General features: G+C 43.8%; 1 protein-coding gene across 4 annotated transcripts in view; it reads left to right on the plus strand.

Annotated features, from left to right (window-relative positions):
* HECW1 (HECT, C2 and WW domain containing E3 ubiquitin protein ligase 1) overlaps window positions 1-19,123 on the plus strand; it is a 422,188-nt gene that overhangs the window by 389,255 nt on the left and 13,810 nt on the right. For all 4 annotated transcript variants that reach the window (XM_077491691.1, XM_077491690.1, XM_077491692.1 and 1 more), the window contains 4 exons: window positions 1,348-1,446; window positions 2,026-2,155; window positions 14,819-14,965; window positions 18,332-18,446. In XM_077491691.1, the coding sequence (XP_077347817.1) occupies window positions 1,348-1,446; window positions 2,026-2,155; window positions 14,819-14,965; window positions 18,332-18,446 (491 nt within the window). The remainder of the gene's footprint in view (window positions 1-1,347; window positions 1,447-2,025; window positions 2,156-14,818; window positions 14,966-18,331; window positions 18,447-19,123) is intronic.

A 19,123-nucleotide genomic window follows, 5' to 3' on the forward strand; every position in this document is an offset into this window, starting at 1 on the left:
TCAATAGACATGCCAGGATTTACCGTACAGAGCCACAAGTTCATGAAAATTTGCTGCTGGTTAAAATCCAATGACCTTAAAGTCATAAATCTTCTTTCCAGCATCTGGAGAGCCAGGTTGGCTCATTAATTCACAAACACATAATTAGCACTTTATATTTCCTTCAAGACTTTCCAAAAATGTTCTGTTCTCAGACTGTTATTATTAAAGACCTTGCCCATTTTATGGTATGTTTCAGATAGTTTCATTGGTATGTTGCTGTCAAAGCACATTTTAGCACTTGCTTATGACAGACCATCTGTCAATTTGATGACCTTACCACCAACACTACTCACTCAATGTAATGTTTATACTGCAATAGTATGGTCATATGTTCAACTATAGAAATATATACACTTCTGTTATGGATAGCTCAGCAGAGTTTATCAAATGATATGATGGACTCATGTGTTTATAACCCAAGACTAAAATGAAGAAACAAACAAAAAATAAGGCACATTGATAAAGCTCACCCACCACAGCTTTTTATTATCGTTTAACATAAATAATTCACATAGAACGGGTAAGTCTTACTAATACATCAATCTCCTGGACAGCAATTGTACCTGTGTATGTGATCATATTGCAGTTGGTCTATAGCCCATTACCTTTCCATCCCTACCAAAATCGCAGGTATTGTGCGATGCATGTCAGAATTACTATTGATAAATTGGCAGACTCATATCCTTTAAGTAAAAAGTCCACTGTTATCTCTCCATTCCCAGTGTAGTCAAGAAGGAACAAAGGATTAAAGCCCACCTCCAAGATATTAGCAACCCCAATCACATCTCCCTCTAACTAACCACTGATATCAAATAAATAAAAATCCCCATTTTACTTCACTAAAGACACAATCACATGATGATCCTTCTATCTTCTTCTGTTTACTTACTGGATGTCTACATCACTGTCTACTTGTTGTGGACACCTTCTATTGGTGACAGCAATACTTCCAGCAGCCTGTTCTCTTTCATTGGCTCTAAAGGCAGCAAAACTTATGGGGCAGTGAGGAGACCAGTGCCCACAAAGATAACGAACAGTGAAAAATGCCTGGTTCCCAGGGCAAGAAATTAGCTTAGCTCATTGAGGAAATGTAATAATTTCCTGGAATTGGGCTTTAATTCTGGCCTATAATAGGCACCATAAGCCATACCTTATCTAACAGACATTGGTATAAATTAACCAGTTAATAATTGAATTGTCAGGGTATTGTAGGAAAAAAATGTATTTCCAACCAATTGTAATAGATGTACTGTATATCTGCTATCTAATGCTTTCTAATGCTTGCCTCTAATTTTTGTCACATAGGTTTCGATTTAGTGGACGAATCCTTGGCCTTGCTCTCATTCACCAGTATCTTCTGGATGCCTTCTTCACAAGACCATTTTATAAGGCTCTTTTAAGGCTGTGAGTATATAATATTCAGGATATTCACTGTGACCTGTAAGACTGCTAGCAAAAATGTTGTTTTAAAATAAGTTTCTGGACATCTTTATACTGTGTCCTCTTGGGGGGATTCACTCTCTATTTGCCCTGGTGACCATTGCTATCTAGACAAAATATGATGGGAAATCCAAGATTTGACAGCTTTGAACAGAACTAGAGCCAAAATAAAACCTTCTGTTGGCACATCTGTGCCAGTGAAAAATGTCGGGAGTTCCCTTTACTTTTAGGAGCTTCCATTTCACTTACTGTTGCATCTCTGGAGCAGTAGGTAAAGGGAAATACTCTTTTTGATATGTGCAAACACCTCTGGGGGGCACTTCATACCTGTCAGGATGTTTCAGTAATCTTAAAGTGACAGAATCTTTTTTGGGATTGCTGAACACCAGGTTTTAACATTTTATTATCATGTCTTTACAACTTTATAACCCGTTTCTTCCCTTCATGTATTTTAACCTGTAGTTATATTCATTGTGTCTTGTTTAATGTACCCTTGTATATACATTTGTGAAAAATCTGTAATTTCTTGGTATGTTTGTCTAGACCATGTGATCTCAGTGATCTGGAGTACTTAGATGAAGAGTTCCATCAGAGTTTACAGTGGATGAAGGACAATGACATCACAGACATTTTAGACCTAACATTCACAGTCAATGAGGAAGTGTTTGGTCAGGTTAGTGTACCTTCTTAATATGGTAAACTGCTGTATGAACTACCCCTTAATATTTGAGTATTTCTTATAGATATCATCCATGCAGATGTCTAAAGTGACAGTCAAGTTCAGTTTTAAGTTAAATTGACTATACCCCAAGAAATTGTAATGCTCAGCGCAGCTCTGAAGACCTCCAACAAATATAGCATGGCAGAAGGAAGTTGTGACCGACACACAATAGCTGTATAACAGTAGAGCAGCAGTTCTGTGGAACATAAACATGCAGCACAATATTTCTACCCTATTCACTGGGCCTAGCTGAAGTAAATAATGATGTTAGGACAGAAAATTCCGTCACAAACAATTGTTTCTTTCCCTGAGATTGGTTGACTAGGATGTCTGTACACAACAAAGAAGCCCCACAGTCTAGTCCAAAACAGTCCAAATTAGTACCAGTCAAGCAGCAATCATCCTTTGTAAAACCAAGAAATGGGAAGTGTCATACCTTCCCATACAGTGAATAGGACTTTAAAGGATATGAGATTGTTGCTGAGGTGCGCAGAAAATACATTAATTTAAATGTAATTTTTATTTATGCAGCACTGACCCCTGAAGGAGCGGCTGAATTTTTCTGGGCTTACCGATTACCTCCTCCAGCTCGTACTCATTGTGCTTGTCTAGGGGTTCCCAGGGTTGATAACCCAGTAACTGTAGAAACCGACACTTGAATTCTTTGTTAGGATTTTTATTTTGCATAAAACTGTTGAACAAACTCAGTCTCTAAGTTGGGAATAGAGGGTATCAGGGTAGAGTTTAGCTCAATTGCTTGGAACTGCTGACTTCAATATAAATCTGTCTCTATGTCCTCAATCCAGAGAACAGCGGCTCACAACTGGACTCTTTAACTGTTGGATAAATCCTTAAGTTTTGGGTTTAGCAGCCAACAGGTAATTCTAGCTTTTCAAAGTCTCTCACACAGACTTGGTTGGAAACTTGGAAACTTAGTTACAACTGCAAGTGTAGAAGTAGGAACTTTTCTTACTGTACCAGAATCTTTCAGCCGGTCCAGCGATACCGTAAGAATTGTGGATTCAATCAATGTCCATGGCAGCTCAGCTTCCAGGCTCTTACCGAGCAGCCAACCTTGTGCGTGGCTCTCTTACCAAAGAGTCCTCCTCTGGTCGCATGTAGAGTTGCTGGGCCTCTCCAAAACCTGAGACAGCACCAGAACACTTTAGAATCCTCCTTCCAGTTACTGTGCCTTGAACTAGCCAGTTCTGAGGCTCGGAAATGGATGGATCCACACCCCAGGCCATAAGGACCCCTGGAGGCTGGTCAGGAGGACCAGGACCACGGAGTCAGCAACAACTTCTGGACCGGAACCCCGAACCACATGACTTTGGCACCTTAAGTTCTCCTTCCCGGATTAAGCAGTGAGACAAACTCCCACTGATTGGTTCCGATACAGAGATTGGTACCCAAGGCGTCCAACCAGACTGTGTTCTATAGCCTCCCACAGGTGTACAATCCCACCTATGACCAGGCAGAACTTCTATACAGCTCAGCCAAACTGATGCCAAAGTAAAATCTAATGCAATTAGTCCCAAAATCCATTACAGTTTTGGGCAAAAACTAAATTTAAACATATAGCACATACTCGTTAGGAGTACCGGTGCTACATTTATATAAACATCAATAAAAGCATCATAAAAAACATATTCAGGTAGATGTGTGAATAACATTGCACAGAGCCAGTAACGATACTTGTTCTCAACATGAACATAGAGAAGTTCTTTAGCATAGAGTAATCCAACGCGTTTCGCAGAGCTGGTTCTCCGATTCTTGAGGGAAACTCAGTATTGTCAGGGCTGGGCTTAGCCCTCCCTTCTCAGTGCTCAGGCTGCTCAGCTGTCAGTTAATTGCCAGCACTAATCGTTCCACAGTGGCTCAGCTGGTGATCATTTCCTGCTCATTAACCAGCCCCTTCTGGCTATTTAAACTGCCTGGTTCATTTCTTCCGTGCCTTTTCCTTGGTCAAACCTATCTGGAGATTCTCTGCTGTGTTCCTGTTAAAGACTTGCCTGGCTGACGTCCCTTCTGGATCCTGATCCTGTTTTCTGCTTTCGAACACGCTGATCTCTGGCTTCCTGATTTACTGGCTTGCTCTGACTACCCGCTTTGGCTACCGAATCCCTGGATATGTTTTGACTACGTTTATTATTTGTACCATTTTTAACATTATATTAATATGTGTGATTTTTACAGAATTTCTGTCTCCATCTGATTCATGGTTCCTGACAGTAGGCGAAGGCCATGAATTCAGAAGATGCAAGCAATCCACTGAGTGGTAATATTTTTTCCAGTTTGGATGAGCAGGACCACTGCATGGATTCGTTTTCCATAGCCTTACATATGATCTTAATTCACACTGCTCATCTGGATCCTCCCACTGTGGCTGTTCCGGTACAACATGTGGGGAAGGCCATCCCTGCTGTTGCTCCAGTCTCTGTGCAGGCACCTGCCTCGAATATTACATCTGTAATGCCCGTACACACGATCGGACTATCCAGCGAATTCGATTGTGTGTGGGCTCTAGGGATGAGCTTCGTGTTCGAGTCGAACGTACGTTCGACTCGAACATTGGCTGTTCGTGCGTTCGGCGAATTCCGAAAGTTTTGGCCGTTCGCGTCAAAATTCGAGTGACGCGCGCGCGGACCACAATGCACTGCGTTGGCGCAGTGCATTGCTGTCCGATGATTGGCCAAGCATGCACTGTGACCCCGCATGCTTGGCCAATCGCAGCGCCGGCAGCGAGGAGAGCCATGATTGGCCACAGGCAGGATGCCTGTGGCCAATCATAGCTCAGACTGTGTAGTGCACGCCCCACACTATATAAGGCCGCCTTTAAGGCCGCCTCCTGTAGTGTGTTACTTTGCATCTGAAGCACTGGGTGTTCTGTGTACCTTCAACACAGTACACACCAATCGTTTTTGGCTGATTTCCTATCTTGCTGCTGTGTAGTGGTTGTTGTCTGTGCCCTGACTGCAGTATACACCACTATATTCACCTCACCTATATAGCTAGTGATCTAGCTTTAACCACTTAACAACTGCCCATTGCCGATTAACGGCTTCAGGGCGGTTGTTTAACTCAGAGAGGCCGTTAATTAACGGCCTTCCCGAATTCTGCTCTCGCGTGCCCCGAGGTGTGCGCACTCGAGAGCATCCGTGACCGCCGGGTCCATAGGACCCGGCGCATCACGGTAAACGGCCGCTCATAGCGGCCGTTTACCACGTGATTGCTCCGTCAAATGACGGAGTGATCACTTGGAAACAAACCGGCGTCATGTTATGACGCCTGTTCCTCCCTCCCCTTTCTGTACCGATCGGTACAGCGGAGGGGAAAGAGATCGGTGTCAGCAGCGATGTGGGCTGCATCTGCAGTGCCCACATCGCTGCTCACCGAATTTAACCCCTCAATTCCCTGCCAATACTCTGCAATACCAGTGCATACTCTGCAGTACCCTGCCATTACTCTGCAGTACCCCGCCATTACTCTGCAGTGCAGTACCCCGCCATTACTCTGCAGTGCAGTACCCCGCCATTACTCTGCAGTGCAGTACCCCGCCATTACTCTGCAGTGCAGTACCCTGCCATTACTCTGCAGTGCAGTACCCTGCCATTACTCTGCAGTGCAGTACCCTGCCATTACTCTGCAGTGCAGTACCCTGCCATTACTCTGCAGTACCCTGCCATTACTCTGCAGTACCCCGCCATTACTCTGCAGTACCCCCCATTACTCTGCAGTACCCCCCAATACTCTGCAGTACCCGCCATTACTCTGCAGTACCCCCAATACTCTGCAGTACCCTGCTATTACTCTGTAGTACCCCGCCAATACCCCGCCAATACTCTGTAATACCCTGCCATAAATTGCCATACCCAGCCATACTCAGAGATACCCAGCCATACTCGGTGATACCCTGAAGTACCCAGCCATAGACGCCCCCCATCCCTCACCGCCCTCCGGTGCTTCTAACAACTCGCCAGTACGATCAAAGCCAGAATCTTTTTTTTAATTTTTTATTTCAGGCTTCCCAGCCTAGAGGTGAGATGTGGGGTCATATTGACCCCCCAGATTTCACTGTAAAGAGGACCTGTCGCCCCATATTCCTATTACAAGGGATGTTTACATTTCTTGTAATAGGAATAAAAGTGATCAAAAATATATTTTTGGGAAAAAAAATGTCAAACTAAAATAAATAAAGTAAAATGAACAATAAAAAAATAAAATAAAAATTAAAGCGCCCATGTCCCCATGTGCTCGCATGTGCCACACATGTGAGGTATCGCCGAGAATGTTAGAGCGAGAGCAATAATTCTAGTCCTAGACCTCCTCTGCAACTCAAAACATGTAACCAGTAAAAAAATATTTAAAGCGTCGCCTATGGGGATTTTTTAAGTAGCGACGTTTGGCGCCATTCCACGGGCATGTGCAATTTTGAAGAGTGACATGTTTGATATCTATTTACTCAGCATAACTTCATCTTTCACTTTATGCAAACATTGGGCTAACAAGTGGTTAATAATAGAGCTTGCAGTCAGTAGTGTTATGCGTGCTGTCTGCGTGCTCTGTACCCAGTACATACCGCTATAATATAGGGCAGGCCCCTACTTTCAAACATCCAACTTACAAACATCTCCTACTTGCAAACGCAAGGAGACAGCAGCAAGTGAGATGAAAAAAGATGGACGACAAAACAAATTATACAGGGGTGATAACCCTTCCCTATGTTTTCCAAAAAGCTTAAAGATATTTTTTTTGACTGGAGCTACACTTTAAAAATGTACCGGTTGAAAATGACAAACAGATTCAACTTAACACAACAAACCTACACAGTCCCTGTCTTGTTTGCACCGCCTGTATACTGCTGTTCTGAGTATATAGGGCCTGGGGGCCACACGCATTTCCTTTTTTTAATATGGGTACGGGGTTCCCCTTAATATGTGTACAAGACCCAAATAGGCTGGTAATGGGCAGGGAGGGCTACCCATGCCATTTTTCTGAATGATTTTCAACCATATTGCAGGAACCAGATATAACATTAAAACCGCAAGCAGTTTTAAATGGTATTATTTCCGTTTAATGTCATTTTGTGCAGGGACTGTTCTAAACACGGGAAACACGTGGCACTTCACAGGCATACTATAGACACCCCCCAGGCACCATATTTAAAGGAATATTTCACTTTTTTTTTTCACTTTAATTGTCATTAAAATCAGTGCTCCCGCCAAAACGGTAGTTTTTAAAACTTTTTTTTGCAGTGACCCATGTCCCCTGAGGCAGGAGGCAGGTCGCCAAACCCTTTTTAGCACACTATCTTGCATATTAGCCGTTAAAATTAGTATTTTCCAATTCGAACGTTCGAGTCCCATAGACTTCAATGGGGTTCTAACGTTCGTACCGAACGCGGGGGCCGTTCGCAAGTTCTGGTGCGAACCGAACCGGGGGGTGTTCGGCTCATCCCTAGTGGGCTCCAGCGGACTTTTTCTTCCCAAAAGTCCGGCGGACTTAGAAAGAAGACTTGCTTCAAAATTGTCTACCGGACCCAGCTCCTGTTGGGAAGTTCGCTCGTCTGTATGCTGGTCCGAAGGACTTTCCAAATGAAAAGACTTGCCCACACATGGAACAAAGTCTGTTCATTTTGAACGTGACTTCAGGTACAACGGGACTAGAGAAGGAAGTCAATTGGCACCGTGCGAGCCCCGTCACCTGGTATGGGTTTTAAGGGTAACCCCCTACGCCGAAAAAACTATGTGGGGGTCCCCCCAAAGTCCATACCAGACCCTTATCCGAGCACGCAGCCTGGCCAGTCAGGAAAGGGGGTGGGGACGAGCGAGCGCCCCCTCCTGAACCATACCAGGCCACATGCCCTCAATATGGGGGGTGGGTGCTTTGGGGAAGGGGGGCACCCTGCGGCCCCCCACCCCAAAGCACCTTGTCCCTATGTTGATGAGGACAAGGGCCTCTTCCCAACAACCCTGGCCGTTGGTTGTCGGGGTCTGCAGGCGGGGGGCTTATCGGAACCCGAGAGCCCCTTTAATAAGGGGGCCCCCAGATCCTATCCCCCACCCTATGTGAATGTGTATGGGGTACATCGTACCCCTACCCATTCACCTGAGGGAAAAAGTGTCAATAAAAAACACACTACACAGGTTTTTATAGTAGTTTATTATCTACTCTTATGATAAGCCCCCCGCCCGCAGACTCTGACAACCAATGGCCAGGGTTGTCGGGAAGAGACCCTTGTCCTCATCAACATGGGGACAAGGTGCTTTGGGGTGGGGGGCCGCAGGGTTCCCCCTTCCCCAAAGCACCCACCTCTCATGTTGAGGGCATGTGGCCTGGTACGGTTCAGGAGGGGGGGCACTCGCTCGTCCCCATCCCCTTTCCTGACCAGCCGGGCTGCGTGCTCGCATAAGGGTCTGGTATGGACTTTGGGGGACCCATACGCCATTTTTTGGCATAGGGGGTTACCCTTAAAACCTATACCAGGCGACGGGGCTCGCAAGGTGTCAATCTCGCCGATGGAAGCGGTGAGATTGACTTCCTTCTCTAGTCCTGTTGTACCTGAAGTTACATTCAAAATGAAAGGGCTTTAGTCGGTGTGTGGGCAAGTCCGTTCATTTGGAAAGTCCGTTGGACCTCCGCCAAAAGTCCGGTGGATTGTCCACCGGAAAGTCCGTTCGACTTTAGTCGGTGTGTGGGCAAGTCCGCTCGTTCGGAAAGTCCGGCGGACCTCTGCTGCAAAGTCCGGCGGATTGTCTACTGGACTAAGTCCGCCGGATAGTCCGATCATGTGTACGTGGCATAAGAGGTATGTCTGGTTCCCCTTCCCCAGCAATTTGGGGTCAATCCAGTTCAATGCAGGGATTTCTTTACTTTCTGATAGAGCCTTGGCCTGGGCAAGGTGCAAAAACCCATCGTCCACAGTTACCCCGAGTTTGTGGTTTCCTTTAAAAGGGTATTTGACGTTCTCACCGCTCCACTTCTGCTGCTAAGAGCCTCATGTCCATCAAACAGAGTGCGATAACTGTTGCCGATTATGCCATTGAGTTCTGTGCTCTGGCAGCAGAGGTCGTGTGGAACAATAAGCCCCTCATGACTTCTTTTTCTCATGGTCTCTCAGATAACATCAAAGAGATAGCAGCCCAACACATACCTACAGATCTGGAGAAGTTGATCTTGTTTGCTATTCTCATTGACTCCAGACTCAGAGAGAGACCTTTATTTAAGGAGTGCTTGCGGAAGCCTCCTGTACGTTTGGCTCCGAGCTTTGCAGTCCTTCCCTTGCTTCCCTCACCTCTTAAGCCTCCTGGTACCGAGTCCACCAGTGAAGTAGAACCCTGGCAGTTGGGCTTCACATGTCTCTTTGTGGAGGAGAAGGCCTATAGGAGGAGGGAGAGATTGTGCCTTTATTGTGGCCAGGCAGGTCACATTTTGAAGTCTTGTCCTACCCATCTGGGAAACGCTTGTACCTGAGGTCCTGTAGGGGACAGACCTTAGGTGGCATTGTTAGGTACCCAGTTATCCTGAAGGATAAGCCTTTAGTTCCGGCTACCCTTTCTTGGTCTGAGTCGTCCATCGAGAGACAGGCTCTAATCGACTCTGGGGCTGCCGGCCTGTTCATAGATAGTGCCTTTGTGTATAAGCAATTGATTCCACTGCAGCTTCGTGCCACTTCACTTGCCATTAAGTCTATTGATGGGAGACCTCTACAGCCTGCCCACTCATGAGACTGCTCCATTGACCATGGCCATAGGGGCTTTTCACCATGAGATAATCCAATTTAAATTATTTCCTCACCCATAGCCGGTGTTTATTGGTTATCCTTGGTTACAGAGGCACAACCTGTCTTTTGATTGGCTTTTTGCTGAGGTTCTTTCCTGGTTGCCACAATGCAGTAAGGCAGGTTTTCAGAAAGTGGCCAAGGTCTTGTGCACCTCTTCACTCTCCTCTCTGCCAGAGGAGTACCGCGAGATTGGCAATGTCTTTGACAAAGGTTAAGCCGGTAGTTTGCCCCCACACCAGTCATGTGATTGCACAATTGACCTTCAACCTGATGCCAAGCCCCCTCATGGCCAGTTTTACCCTTTGTCTGTCTAAATAAAGCCATGGAGGACTATGTTGCCGGCTTACTTTCTCAAGGGTTCATCCGCAAATCCTCATCTCCTGCTGGTGCTGGCTTCTTCTTTGTGAAAAAGGTGAACTGAGAGCTTGGATCGATTATTGGGGTCTCAATCGCATCACAATGAAGAATGTGTATCCGACTACAGAACTATTTGACCACCTCTTGGGAGCAACCGTTTTCACAAAGCCCGATCTGGGAGGGACGTATAATCTTGTGACGATCAAGGAGGGCAACAAATAGAAAACTGTGTTTAATACTAGGACAGGGCATTATAAATACCTCGTAATGCCGTTTGGTCTTTGCAACGCTCCTGCAGTTTTTAAGGAATTTATCAACGATGTCCACCAAGATATGTTGCAGCAATGTGTGGTGGTTTATCTCAACAATATTCTCATATATTCTAAATCCCTAGAGAGCCACCACACAGATTTCTTCTGTGTGCTACAGAGGTTGAGAGATAATAACCTGTATTGCAAGTTGGAAAAGTGCGAGTTCCATCGTGAACAGGTTAAATTTCTGGGTTATGTAATTTCCACTGCTGGTTTTTCGATGGACCCAGAGAAACTATCTGCAATACTACAGTGGGCTCAACCAATAGGTCTACCCTGGATTCCATTCAAGCCTTTAAGTCTCTCAAGGTTGCCTTTGTTTCAGCTCCTGTGTTGGCACATCCTGATCCTACGTTACCCTTCATTCTTGAGGTTGATGCTTCTGAGACTGGAGATGGTGCCCTTCTGTCTTCATCGTCCTACCTCTGAGAGCGCTAGGCATCCTTGTGGCTACTTTTCCAAGAAATTGTCTCTTGCGGAATGCAATTATGAGATTGGGGACAGAGAGTAGTTAGGGAATGGAGAATGGAGACAACTCCTCGAAGGTACCTCTGTGCGGTCCTCATTTTGACTGACCATAAGAAGCTCACATTCTTGTCTGAGGCAAAACATCTATCTCAGAGAAGGGCGCAATGGGCTCTTTTCTTGTCAAGCTTTAATTACATAGTCTCTTTCTTACCCAGTACTAAGAATGTAAGGGTTGATCCATTGTCGCAACAGTTTTCCTCCACTTCCAAGATGGTTCCTGTTCCTGTTTGTTTGGGAGATTTTTCGATTACATGGGCTACCCAAGGTTATCATCTTGGACAGGGGTAGCCAGTTTGTCTCCAGGTTTTGGTGAGCCTTTTGTGCACAGCTGGGAATTCAGCTTTCCTTCCCTTTTGCAGATCACCCGCAGTCCAATGGGGCCGCAGAATGAGCCAACCAAGCTTTGGAGCAGTTTCTCTGTATATTTCTGCCCACCATAACAACTGGTCAGACCTCTTACCTTGGGCGAAGTTTGCCCACAATAGTGCTGTCAATACCAATCCCAATTGTCTAAATTTATGGTGAATTATGATTTGCAACCATCCATGTTGCCTGACTTATTTGTTCCTCAAATACCTGCGTTAGAGGAGCATCTTCGTGGTCTTCGTTCCACTTGGGTACAGGTCCAAGAGTCCTTGCAATGTGCCAATGATAGGTACAGACTCCATGCTGACCGCAGATGCCTACCTGCGCCTTCTTACCAAGTTGGTTCTTTGTTGCCATTGTGCTGGGTGTTCAGTGTGCTCCTGCACCTTTAAGAAGGGATGGCTCCCCTTCAGTCCACCTGCTCTCGCCTATCCATCAGAATGCATGTGCCTCCACTATGGGGACACTTATAATTTAGTGTTAGGCACCATAGATACCAGGGTGCCTTGACAGGGCTCTGTGGCTTATGCACGTGTTTGCAAATGTGTGCAGACTAAACCCCTGCTTTAACGCATACTGTTAGACAGGTTATTTGGTTGTCTGTGGGCTGGTGGTAAGTAAAGCTTGTTTTTTTCCTCAGTTTATCCTTGGGTTTGTTTGCTTCTGGGAAGAGGGTCTGGCTCTCATCTCACAACCTTTGGCTCCATGTTCCTTCACTGAAACTGGCACCACGGTTTATTGGGCTTTTCCGTATTCTCCGTAGGATCAACCCAGTAGCTTATGCATTAGACCTTCCTTCTAATATGCGTATTTCAAATGTATTCCATGTCTCCTTATTAAAACCTTTGGCGTGAAACCGCTTTACCACTTCAGTACCATGTCCTCACCTGGTTCAGGTTGAGAACCATGAGGAGTATGAGATACAATCAATCATTGACTCCCGTAGGTTCTGTGGGTGCATACAGTACCTGGTTCATTGAAAAGGGTCCGGTCTGGAGGAGCGCTCTTGGGTCTCATCCTCGGACGTATATTATCCTGTCCTCCTGTGTGCTTTCCATTGACGTTTTCTCCTCAAACCTGGTGGCCCTCCAAGGGGGAGGGGTCGTTGAGGAGAGGGTACTGTCAGGGCTGGGCTCAGCCCTCCCTTCTCAGTGCTTAGGTTGCTCAGCTGTCGGTTAATTGCCAGCACTCATCATTCCACAGTGGCTTAGCTAGTGATAATTTCCTACTCATCAGCCAGCCCCTTCTGGTAATTTAAACTGCCTGGTTTATTTCTTCCATGCCTTCGCCTTGGTCAAACCTATCTGGAGATTCTCTGCTGTGTTCCTCTTAAAGACTTGCCTGGCTGACGTCCTTTCTGGTTCCTGATCCTGTTTGCTGCCTCAGACTACGCTGATCTCTGGCTTCCTGATTTACTGGCTTGCTATGACTAACCGCTTTGGTTATTGAACCCATGTTTTGACTACGTTTATTATTTGTACCATTTTTACCATTATATTAAAAGGTGTGATTTTTGCTGCATTTTCTGTCTCCATCTGATTCATGGTTCCTGACAAATATCTCTCTAAATTTTCAATTAAGGGACATCGTTACAATCACAACAATCTACAAATCATTTCAACATTTTTCAATAATAATAAGCAAAAAACAAAAAACAGGATCATAACCAATAAAGGCATTAAATAAATATTATGGCTGGGAAGGTATGGGTATGGGTACTCACTCAGTCCCTTTGGTGGATCCTGAAGCTCATGTGGCTGCTGAACAGGTCCCAATGGCTCCCAGGATGGCTTCAGTTAAGCCTAGCTGAGGCTGACAGGGTGTGAGGCTTTGGCTGCTTCTGATCTCCCTCTCTCTTCCTCTGGCTCTTTCATCCTGCCAGGAGCAAAGCCCTCCAGGCAACTGCACCCTGGACTACGCTCCCACATGACCAGGCTCCAGAATATTTATGGTCCATCTCTCCACCTTCTGGGCCTCACTCAAGGATTGGGGGAGACTCCATAAATATTCAGGCCTAATCTCTGCTCCTCTGCCCTCTAAGCTCTAGAACCCTCAAGCAGATTCAGAAGCCAGGAGGAGGTCACAGAGACTCAGCCATTGGAGCTCTGCCAGCTAACTCAAAACAAGTTAACCCTGGCTCTTCTGTCTACAGAGGAACCCAACTAAATTTTCCTACACTGTACACATAGGGTGCTACAAATGTCAGTATAAAGAAGTTATGCATTTCTTTTTTACAAGCAGCTAAAAATATTTTTCATATTTAAAAATGAGAACATACTTATCTGTAGGGGTAGAGTACACTGAAACACACCCTAAAAGTAATGTAGGTACATATGCAGTCTTGCCTACTGAGTTCAGTTTCATGATCTGGTGAATTTATTGTATCTGCATCTTCTCATAAAGTCTATTGGAAATTCTTTTAATATGAAGAAACACTTTGCTGGTAACAAATGAGGAACCATAGGTATCTAGACAATTGTAAAGTTGACTTATTTCAAGAATCTCTAGTCAAATGAATAATAGTAACAAAAAAGCTGGAACCAAAATCAGATTATCACTGAGTGGAACATCTGTCTGAATTAGATAATCAAAAATAAAATCTAATTTCTCCCATCCATAGTACTTTTATCTTGTCTGGTATAGTCGTGACTATCATAAGATGCTATTGGGTTACTGCCATAAGATGGGAGAGTATTCAACTGCCTTACAGATAGATTGTAAAATGTACAGAAGAGCAATGAATCATATTCTCCCTTTCAAACTCCTATACTGCTATTAAAGAGTGGAAGAAAGATTTTGATTTGTTTCTATAGGCAACTAGATTTGTTTTAAACAGCTTGCCACATAAGGTCTACAATATTCACAAGTCCTCATTTACAGTATATGCATAGTCAAAACTTTCTTGCATTTTTGGATAAAGAAGGGAAGGGTTAAACCTCTGCCAGGTGATTTTTTTGCCATTTTTGTACCATTGTGGAATCCTCTCTTCACTTCCTGTTCCAGAGGCACAACGGGAAGTTATGTAATCTCCCAAAGTCACAAGAATTCCTCTATTAGACAGTTGTCCATGGAACAGGTGTCCCCATTGAAATATGTCGCCTTACTTCTTGCCCTCTAATTTTTGAAATTATATTTCCATATCATGTCAGCTTTTTAGGTTACATTAAAATTTCTTTAGAATTGGTAATACACTTACAGATGTTATTATGCCACTGTGACTGATACCTTAGTTTAGCATATGTTAACCTGGATTGTCTGACTTTCTGATAGGTCACAGAGAGAGAGCTAAAGTCTGGCGGAACAAACATACAAGTAACAGAAAAGAATAAAAAAGAATATATAGAAAAGATGGTAAAATGGCGAGTGGAACGAGGAGTGGTTCAACAAACTGAAGCCCTTGTACGGGGGTTTTATGAGGTATGTCTACAATATAAAACAATATTATATATAAGATACAGCTAAAATACAAATCAATAGTTCTCAAGACCTGTACTTCAATGCAGATATTTTTTTAACACAGCACTTTCTTTCTTTTCGGCACTATATAAAACAATATTATATATAAAATACAGCTAAAACACAAATCAACAGTTCTTGGGACCTGCACTTTGCAGCAGACACGTTTTAACACAGTGGAGGTTGTTTACTAAAGGCAAGTCCACTCTGCACTACATGTGTGCTGAAAGTGCACTTGGGAGTGCAGTCGCTTTAGATCTGAGGGGAAGATCTGAAATGAGGGGAAGCTCTGCTGATTTTATCATCTAGTCATGTGCAAGCTAAAGTGGTATTTTTTATTTTCCTTGCATGTACCCCTCAGATCTACATCGGCTGCACTTCCAAGTGCAATTTCAGTGCACTTGCAGTACACTTGTAGTGCAAAGTGGATTTGCCTTTTGTAAATAACCCCCAGTGCTTGCTTTCTTTTGACACTGCTGCTCTTGGAGGGGTTAAGGTGACTGTACAGTTTCCATATACCAAATAAAAAATAAATAAAATCTGAACAACAGACATTACTTACCTTTAGTGAGATGTGCCCACCTTTCACCAACATATTTCTCCACCAATACCCCCCACCTACCCCCTCAGCCACAATCTTCTGGTGTTGCGGGGGTAAGTAGAACTTAGGCACTGTGATAGGCACTCTTCCAGAGTGCCTAACTATGCCTGCCCTTTTTGCTTAGCTGCTTTACTCATAGAAGCCATAACTATGCCTTCCATGAACGAAACATGATATATGAATGGAAAATGGGGGGGATGATTGATAGGTCCACCCCCTCCATTCATAGATCAACAGAGGTTCTATTGTTTTCCCACTCTTTCCAAAAATAGAAGAAACATTCATGGCTTGAGTTGGGTTTTAAATGTTGGGGCATGGGCTTGCATAGGGCATAATTCTTTTTAACCACTTGCTTACTGGATACTTAAACCCCCTTCCTGCCCAGGCCAATTTTCAGCTTTCAGCGCTGTCACTCTTTGAATGACAATTGCGCGGTCATGCAACACTGTACCCAAATTACATTTTTATAATTTTTTTTTACACAAATAGAGCTTTCTTTTGGTGGTATTAAATCACTGCTGCTTTTTTTTATTTATTGCTAAAAAAAATGAAAAAAGACCGAAAACAAAACATAGTTTGTTATAAAATTTTGCAAACAGGAATTTTTTCTCCTTCATTGGTGTGCACTGATAGGCTGCACTGATGTGCACTTATAGGCTGCACTGATGGGCCCTGATGAGTGGCACTGATGGGCACTTCTAGGTGACACTGATAGGCAGCACTGATAGGTGGCAGTGATGATGAAGCACTGATTGGGAGCACTGATGGACATTGATAGGTGGCACAGGTGGACATTGATCAGTGGCACAGATGGGCACTGGTAGGTGGCACTGGTGGGCACTGATTGGCAGCATTGCTATGAACTAGTAGGTGGCACTAGTGGGCAGTGGCAGATGGCGCTGATGGGCACAGATACACGGGTGATGTTTCACCCTCTTCGGCACCGCTGTCCCTCTGACACAAGCCATTGATCGCTTTTTTTTTTTCTGCTCACACTGTCAGCGCAAGCAGAAAAAAAGCCGATTACCGATCTTTTGTTTACATCACATGATCAGCTGTCATTGACTGACAGCTGATCACGTGGTAAGGGGCCGAGATTGGCTACTCCGATCTGTGATCAGCTGAGTCCTATTGATGCAGGCAGCTCGTGCATGGGAGGATGTCTATTGAATTAGAGCGGAGACTGCGAGCCAGGCCTTCTCGTCCACATCAGTGCCTGACCTCACAATTGCGCTTCTGGAATAATGGTCAAACATTCCTATAGGCACACTCCTAAACCTTGTGGACAGCCTTCCCAGAAGAGTTGAAGCTGTTATAGCTGCAAAAGATGGTCCAACTCAAAATCAAACCCTACGGACTAAGACTGGGATGCCATTAAAGTTCATGTGCGTGTAAGGCAGGTGTCACAAGACTTTTGACACTATAGTGTAGCTGTTTGTTAAAAAAAAAGCCTTCTGTTTTTTACTTTTAATTTTTTTTTTTTCTTGGTCAGAAGTTCATTTACATTAGTAACATTGTAATGCAGTTTGTGTATTTTCTAAAACAACAACTGCATGAACAACTGAAAATCTGTTGTTTTCAATAAGACGTTTCCCCTAACATGCTGCATTGCAGTGCATTGGGAAAACTATTTTATGGAATACTACAACTACACATCATTCTCTCCGCTATCATTTGAATAATCCCACAAATAGTTTTTGTTTAAATGAATGAATAGTATTAACGATAAAATATGAAAAAATTATAGAAAATGGACGCATTTAACCACAAGGTGGCACTGTGAATGCGTAAAAATATTTAATTGATACTTTTGGAAACCGATCATTTGCCAGGGCATTTTCTAATTCTAATTAATTTCTACACAAACATAATGCAGACACACTTATACATATAGTTAGGTCCATATATATTTGGACACAGGCACAATTTTCATACATTTGGCTCTGTGTGCCACCAGAACAAAATAAAATGAAACAATCCAAATGAACTTCAAGTGCAGACTTCAAGTACAAATTTAGGAACTGAAACCATTATTTTAAACAGTCCCTCATTTTCAGGGGCTCAAATGTAATTGAACAAATTAATATAATCATAAATAAAATGTTCTTTTTTTAAAATATTTTGTTGAGAATCCTTTACTGGCAATGACTGCCTGAAGTCTGGAACCCACAGACATTATCAAAGACTGGGTTTCCTCCTTTCTAATGCCTTGCCAGGCTCTAACTGCAGCTGTCTTCAGTTGTTCTTTGTTTGTGGGTCTTTCTGCCTTTAGTCTTGCCTTTAGCAAGTGAAATGCATGCTCAATTGGATTGAGGTTAGGTGATTAACTCAGCCATTGCAGAATATTCCACTTCATTTCCTTCAAAAACTCCTGGGTTGCTTTTGCAGTGTGTTTTGGATCATTGTCCATCCGTACTGTGAAGCACCGTCCAATCAAATTTGGCTGAATCTGGCCTGACAGTATATCTCTAAACACTGCAGAATTCATCCGGCTGCTTCTGTCTTCTGTCACATCATCAATAAACACCAATGACCCAGTGCCACTGGAAGCCATGCATACCCATGCCATCACACTGCCTCCACCATGTTTTACAGATGACATTGTGTACGATCATGAGCTGTTCCAAGCCTTTGTTTTGTAGCCACTTTTTGTGCTTTCTTCCAAGTTTCTCACTAATCTGAACAGTTTCTGGCTATATAATAAAGGCTTATTCTTTTCTTTTTAGGTTGTTGATTCAAGACTTGTGTCAGTTTTTGATGCACGGGAGCTGGAGCTTGTAATTGCAGGCACTGCAGAAATAGATCTCATTGACTGGCGGAATAATACAGAATACCGTGGAGGTAAAGTGTCAGTGCTTGTTTTTATGTATCCAAGTTTAACAGCAATAAGCTTAATTTAAACAGTACCATGTAATTTATTCAGTAGCTATCACTGCTTTGCCTAATGGTCATTAAAGGTATCTATATATATTTGTCATATTTACAGGTATGTAGCACTGACAAATAACAAGGTAAATAGAAACAAATCACATCCCCTGTCCCCCCAAAAGGGAATCTTCCAGCTGTATTACATTCATTAAAGTGGAAGTTCAGGCAAAATTTAACTAACGCTAAACCGGCTCTCTGCCACATTTTAAACCTAATCTAACCTTGTAAAGCAAAAATAGCTATACTTACCTATTCTGCAGCCAATCCGGTCTGGTCCCAGCATCAGCTGTCAGCGGTGGCTTCTGTATGGAGGCAGGAGAGGCAGTTGACAATGGAAGCCCATATAATAAGTCTATGGCTGCCATCACTTCCCAGCCATTTCACAGCTGTTGTCGGTCCTTTCCTGCACGCAGCTTGCGCCGCTGGAAACTGGACTTGATCAGCTGCAGAATAGGTAAGTACATTGATTTTTGCTTTGCAAGGTTAGATAGACGAGGTTTAGAATGTGGCAGAGTACAGGTTTAGAGTTAGTTCGTTTTTGCCTGGACTTAAACTTTAAATTAACTTACCAGTATGTTTTAGTTGGAAAC

Source organism: Lithobates pipiens, unplaced genomic scaffold (genome assembly GCF_037356315.1).
Source record: "Lithobates pipiens isolate NorthernLeopardFrog02 unplaced genomic scaffold, aLitPip1_a1.2 Scaffold_19, whole genome shotgun sequence".
Classification (NCBI taxonomy): Eukaryota; Metazoa; Chordata; class Amphibia; order Anura; family Ranidae; genus Lithobates; species Lithobates pipiens.